This window comes from Nematolebias whitei, chromosome 20 (genome assembly GCF_014905685.2).
Source record: "Nematolebias whitei isolate Nwh7 chromosome 20, NemWhi1, whole genome shotgun sequence".
Lineage (NCBI taxonomy): Eukaryota > Metazoa > Chordata > Actinopteri > Cyprinodontiformes > Rivulidae > Nematolebias > Nematolebias whitei.
The window spans coordinates 28,979,270-28,985,996 of NC_056517.1; the positions used below are offsets into that span (position 1 = coordinate 28,979,270).

The following is a 6,727-nucleotide window of genomic DNA, read 5'->3' on the forward strand; positions in this document are numbered from 1 at the left end:
GATGGATGGATGGATAGATGGATGGATGGATAGATGGATGGATGGATGGATGGATGGATGGATGGATAGATGGATGGATGGATGGATGGATTAGATGGATGGATGGCGCCGCGCCGCCCAGGTGAAATTAAGCTATTTTGACCATTAAATAAATGCGACTTATATGCCAAAGTGACATATATGTTTTTTCCCTCTTCATGATGCTTTTTTTGACTGATGCGACTTATACTCTGGAAAATACAGTAAATATGCCAACTTTAAAATAATTAGTTGTTAGCTTTTGCTTTTACACTACTTTTTATCTTTCCAAAATAAACCAATTTCTAAAAGTCACAGAAAAGTCACAGAAAACGTGCAGCTATTCCCTCAATCTTGCAGGTAACAACCTGTTTCATCCCAGGTTCAGTGATTATTCACCTACTCAAGGCAAAAACCTTTTGCAGACAATGCAAAAAAAATTATGCATGATTATCAACAGGGGGAGGTGATGTTCTTACATTTGGCTGTGCCACGCTGGCAGCTTTTGTCTGTGGTGCGACCCAGCGAGCGCAGGTCGCAGAACGGCAGCGTGCTGTCGCCGTTGTAACTGCGTGTGCGACTGGAGGGAACCAGCTGAAAAAGGTTTTCCTGTGGCATGAAGCTGCGAGGGAGTGTCCTACGACCTGAAAGCACACAGATTAAAAAAAAACCCAAAACATTAGTGACTTTTCACATATTCCACAGAATAATTGTGTTTAGCTTCTTTTAGCTTTATTTTAGCTCCTTCAATACATTACACATTTACATATTGTGTAGCCTCTTATTATTTTACTTTGTGAAAGTTGTGCATAAAGTGGCCAGGATTCAACTCTGGCCAGAGCCTAGACTCCACCCCACTTCTTCTCAAACAGGAAGAAGGGTGCTGTGATTTTATGCACGTTCGGGTCCAACACGGAAATGTAAATCACAGCTAGCCTCTGAGCTAGCTGTGTGGAAAAGCTGCACTTTATGTACCAAAACTACACAAAACAAATCAAAGTGGTCTGAAAAGGTGGGAAGAAAAAAGAAGAACAATAATCTTAAGGCTAGACTGTAATAATCTGTTTAATCTGTGCAATAATGAGGCCGTTGTTAAAATTCTAGCAAAGCTGGTTTCTTACGATCTCCATAATCCTTGCTGCGATTGGGCAGCTGGAACTGGCGTGGGAAAGTCCCTCCTTTCCCATGTCGGCCTGCAAAAAAGGAGAAAAACAAAAAGAACTTCACGTCAGCAAATAAACGATTCAATTCTGAACGCTTAGTCTCACATTTCATCTTTAAACGATGTCTGTCTTGATACCTTAATTCACGTTTCAGGTTTCAGGTTGCAGCTTTAAAAGTGCACAAATGCAAAAGCGCTGATGGCGGACGTTCACATTTCCGTAGATCGTATCTGACTGTGCTGCTTTCGTTCATGCATGTCAGAGAAAGTCCCTGAACACGTGGAGCAGAGCCCACCGTGTCGCCTCGCTGCAGCCGGGCCAGAGACGGAGATCTGCAGCTGAAGGCAGGTGGGGAGCTCTGATGACGCACGTGAGCGCAGACGCTGTGAAATGGGGAGAGCCGGAGCAACTCGCAATTGAAAGCAGCTGCTCTGTCAGAGCACGGCCTCCTCTCGCCGTGTTATTGTGGCCGTGTCCCCATGGAGACGGAGTTATTTTTTGAGCTTGGCAATGAGGAACAGAGAGGAAAAATCTACTCACGGGGAATGATAAACGCCGCGGCCCCTCGGCAGAGAGGGCCACACAAGCTTTTACATCTGTGCGTGTACATGTGCACGCATGCCCAAATGAGTCATTGTGCAGAATTTCTTTTTTTTAATTTAGGGTGGAGCGAGGACGGGGAATAAAACAAGAGGATTCAAAAAGGGTTAGTGTGGCGTTATCCATCATCCTGCGCTCTTTGAAGGAAAAAGGGAACAGACGGGGAGCGGAGGGACACGGGAGAGGAGTGGATGATGAAGGGGGGGGGGGGCTTCAAGAGGCGGCAAGTGATCATAAAATAAAAAAACTTGCTTTAAAAAAATAAAAACTGAAAAATAAGATGAATCAAGTGTCCAGAGATGAAAATGCATGAAAAAACCCACAAGACTTACCGTATTTTTCGGACTATAAGGCGCACCTGATCATAAGGCGCAATAAGTGAAACTAAAACATTTGGACATGTTTTTTGAGCGCCGTGTAGCACGTTAAATCTGTTCGAGGTCAGTAAGCACAACCAGAATTAATACATAAGGCTCAGTGTCGATTTTTGAGAAAATTAAAAGGATTTTAAGTGCGCCTTATAGTCCGAAAAATACGGTATCTCTTCAAGAAACTAAAGAAGAAGATCAACTACCTAAAGTTAATCAGTTGTAAAGTTTCATTAAAATCTTTTAGTTCATAATAAACGTAGACATGCACAGACTGTTTTAATAAAGAAGTCTTTTTGTAGTGTATAAGCAGCGAGGCGGAGATAACTGGAGCGACTGCCGCAGATCTATTCTCTCTTACCTTTGTATTCATAGTTGAGGTTCAGGTAATTATTGTCCCGGTTGTTCTGTGAGAAAGGAGGGCTAAACAACAAGACAGAACAGAGGGGAGAGAAGTTTTTAAAAAATGATTGCTATTTCAGTCAGTAATTCATTGGACTTTTCAATCCGAGTCTGAAATCAAATTAAATCAAACTAAGAAATAAAACGACGAAATGTCCAAAAACGACTTCTGGAACAAATGTATTTTTTCAATTAAAATATTAGTGAAGACATTTTGAAGCACAAGTAGCTAACATAACTAATAATGCTGACGTTTTGATGTGTGAACTGTTTAATACGTGTTAAAAACGTGTAAAGCTGCTGGTAGCGGTTCATTATGGTCACCGTGGAAACCACACATCTGTGTCTGTCACTCCCTAACTGCCAAGTTAAGAAGAAGCAAACAGAAAAGTAAGCCTCAAACAAACAGTCGCTGTGCACTAATTATAAGTCGGATTTTTAAAATGTCGCCAACAGAACGCTCCGATGGTCACAGAGTGAAGTTTTATACATTTGCAACGTTTTATCCAAGTCTAGCAAAAAGGTTGTGGAAACAAGAAAAGTAAAATCCATCCATCCATTATATTTTTACCATGAGGCCATATCCAGCAATCACTGTGCAAGAGGCGGGGACACCCTGGACAGGACGCAAATCCATCACAGGGACACATAGAGACAAACGATCAATCACTCTCTCACTCACACCTAGGGACAATTTAGGGTTACCAATCAGCCTAACATTCATGCTTTTAATCTGTGGAAAGAAACCGGAGAACCTGGAGAAAACCCACGCATGCACGGAGAGAACATGCAAACTCCACCCAGAAACGTCTCCGGCCAGGATTCGATCCGGCGGCCTGCTCGCTGAGAGACAACAGCTCTACAAACTGAGCCACCATACCACCTCAACTTAAAACTGCGATTGTGTAAAACCTGTTAAAAACATCAAAACACCAGTTCCGACATTAGAAGTCTGACTTTCTGTGATCCGTTTAAACGTATCTGTTGTGAAGAATGCCTGAGCTGTAGAGCCACAAAAAGGGCTGGATTTTGTCATCTGTTTCACTTAAATCCGTTGATCTCCATTATTCCATTTTTTTTTATTTATCAGTATTTTTTGTTGTTGTGTTGAACAACCTACCATTACCAAAACTAATAGTACACAATTCCAGTTAAGCTGTATGTTTTGGTATATACTGTAATTTGCACGTTTCATTTTAAAGTAATGCAACAAGCTAGTAGTAATACAGGCTATTGCTAATGCTATTGGTGTGTCTAAAATGTGCTGTGAAGCAGGACAGGCCAGCTGTGAACTTCCCGCTTTTCCAGATGAGAAAGTGAAAGTAGAGTATGCGCTGTTGAACTTGCAGCCAAACTGTTTTGTTTCTTAACAAATGTGCATCTACTTCCCTGGGTGTCTGCGTCCAGCTCTGACCCTCCCGATAGTGACGTCTCTGTTGACCGCAGGGCGGCGTCGGGCCACGAGACTCTGAATAAGGGGCACGCATGCCCGTTTGCAGGGAAAAGTTCCATGCACTTGTTTCCTGCCATTGTTCCCCTGATAAGCCTTGTGCAGGTAGAACAATTTCTGTTCTACTCTGACCCAGTCTTGCTCCCGCCCACTTTTTTTTTCACTTTTTCCTTTTGATTCAGAATCAAGCCTTCTCTATCGTGCACTCTCCTCTTAGCTCGCTCCATTTCACACTTCTCATTTTCTGCTTTTCCTCTCAGCCGACATGTTCCCGTCACTGCTCAGTCTCTGCTTTCACTCGCTCTTGTGATAACACAAGAATCCCGGCATTCAGATAAGAGTCCCTTCGCCATGGCAACAACTAAATGACCTGATTTCTTTTGTCGTCGTCGTTTTCCACACAATCAGCCCAGACGTGGTCAAACACACCAACTTCATCCTCCGATTGCTTCTTTGTGTGCACGTTAGCATCTAATAAACATCAAAACAAGCCTCGTATGTCTGTAAATGATTGTCATCTGCAATCAGAAACCCAAATCCCACTCTGTGCACCTTGACTCACCTGTCCAGTGCTTGATCTATTGATTGACAGCTGCTTGACAGTGAGTTGTCAGCACTCCCGAAGGGATCCAGCATCTGACAGATGTAACACACACAGATCGAGGGTCACAGAGCATGAAATATCAAGCAGTACAGATGAAACAGTTGTATATAAAGTTCTCGTCTTCACAATATAACGCATCATTTGTGAGCTTTTTAAAAACGGATTTCATCCAAAACCTTTTACTGTTTATTAAAAAAGAAAATAACATCTAGATGACTCGTTAACAGAATAAGACTTAAGGAAACAGAACTGTCCTGTACACTTCCTCATCAAACTCAGGACCTCAGACCAATGTTTAGTTCAAATATTTGAACACACCTGATTTAATCAACCTTGTTAAGATGCTGCACACGCTTCAAAAATGCACATTTTAACAGTTTGCTGCATAAATTGGCCATTTCTGTGCAATAATTTGAATCAGAATCTCAATACTTAAAACTGTAAAGACTAATAAATCATTAGCAACACAAATTACACCTCTGGGAACCAGAGCAGTTTAAGATGAAACAAAACGAAAGCCTTTTTATGGCTGATGTTTAAATACAGGGGTTCCCAGCCCAGGTCCTTGAGGAACACCATCCTGCATGTTTTAGTTGTCCCCTGCTAAGACACACCTGATTTTAATAAATGGGTGATTAACAGACTTCTGCAGAATGAGGGGAAGTAATTAAATCACTGAATCAGGTGTGTTGGAGCAGGGAAACAACTAAAACATGCAGGATGGCGTTCCTCAAGGAACAGGGTTAGGAACAACTGGAGGACAGATCTGCTTTGAGGTTCATGAGTTAAATTGAGACTCAGCATTTTATCGCATGGATCAGTTCTTACATTCTGGTCTGGGGCCTCTGGGATGAACTCCCCCTCACTGTGGATGCTGGTGTAGGAGCCCTGACGGGCGATCTGCTGCTGCTCCTCTGGGACGCTGCCGGGAGGAGGAGATGTCCGACCCGTGTGGAGGGAACCTGCGCAAGGTAAAAGACAAAAAAGAAAGAAGATGGTGAAGGTGAGACAGAAAGGGGGAGGTTATACGAGAGAAAATGATGAAAAGGTAAAAACGGAGAAGCCTTTGTCAGTTATTTCTGGGTACAAGTTCAGCAGAACTGAAAGGAATGATATTCTAAAGCGTGTTGGTGCCATCTTTAACCTGAATTACTGTAACGAATGCTCCTCTGGTGGAGCTGCAGCTTTTACCAGTGAGTCTCCATCACAGCTGATCAAAGGTACCAGGAAAGTTCAAAATATAAACAGTCAAAAAGGTTGGATTTATGTGTTTTCTTCTTCGAAGTTCAGCTCGTTTCTGTCTCACCTTCTCGTGCTGTTAAACATTTTAAAACTACTTGCGCTCACATCGCGTGTTCACTCAACCATCCAGTGTGACCAACCTCCTGCCGCCTCTTATCTACCACCACTCCTCCTGTTTCCACCTCTTCCCGTCCTCTCAGACTCAAGAGCAGCCAGGCAGAAGAGCTGATAGGAATCGGATCCGTTTTATGCGGCAGGACTCAGCAGAGTGGCAGCACTCGTGTTGCTGTTCAAGTTTGAAGCTACATGAAAATGCAAATGTGAAACAGAGGTCGCTTGTTTCTGCTCGTGTCTTTGGAATCGTTGACCTTTCTGATCTGAAGGATGGGAGAAGCTCCAGACGTGTGAGATTTCCTCTTTTTGTTTCTCACGGAGCAACATAAACCTTCACGCCGTGTTAGCAGACAAGCCGGCGGGGACAACAAACCTGGACTGCTCTGCGTTATCTGGCCAAGGAGTGTGAAGTGACATGAATCTGCCTGAAAGGATTAGTTTGACATTTGGGGAAATATTTGTCTTGAAGGTTTTCAAGCTCAGAGCTAGATAAAAAGATTAAACTACAGTAAGTTGATGTGCATTTCCTAAAATGTCAAACTTTAACATTTAAAGAGCTATATATTTATGTTTTAGAAAGATGTTATCCTGTTTCTCTATTTGTATGTTTTACCATACCATTGTTGACATGCATACAACTTCAAACATCCAAACCTTCAGCTCATTCAGGACAGTCCAGCTGCCACCTTTGGCTTTTGTAACTTTTATACTATTACAAAATATATATATATATATATATATATATATATATATATATATATATATA

General features: G+C 42.3%; 1 protein-coding gene across 1 annotated transcript in view; it reads right to left on the minus strand.

The window, feature by feature from the left end:
* map3k22 (mitogen-activated protein kinase kinase kinase 22) overlaps positions 1-6,727 on the minus strand; it is a 37,924-nt gene that overhangs the window by 7,919 nt on the left and 23,278 nt on the right. The window contains exons 8-12 of the mRNA XM_037693958.1: positions 5,434-5,567; positions 4,564-4,637; positions 2,511-2,572; positions 1,140-1,211; positions 498-662 (exon numbers count right to left, since the gene is read on the minus strand). Of these exons, the coding sequence (XP_037549886.1) occupies positions 498-662; positions 1,140-1,211; positions 2,511-2,572; positions 4,564-4,637; positions 5,434-5,567 (507 nt within the window). The remainder of the gene's footprint in view (positions 1-497; positions 663-1,139; positions 1,212-2,510; positions 2,573-4,563; positions 4,638-5,433; positions 5,568-6,727) is intronic.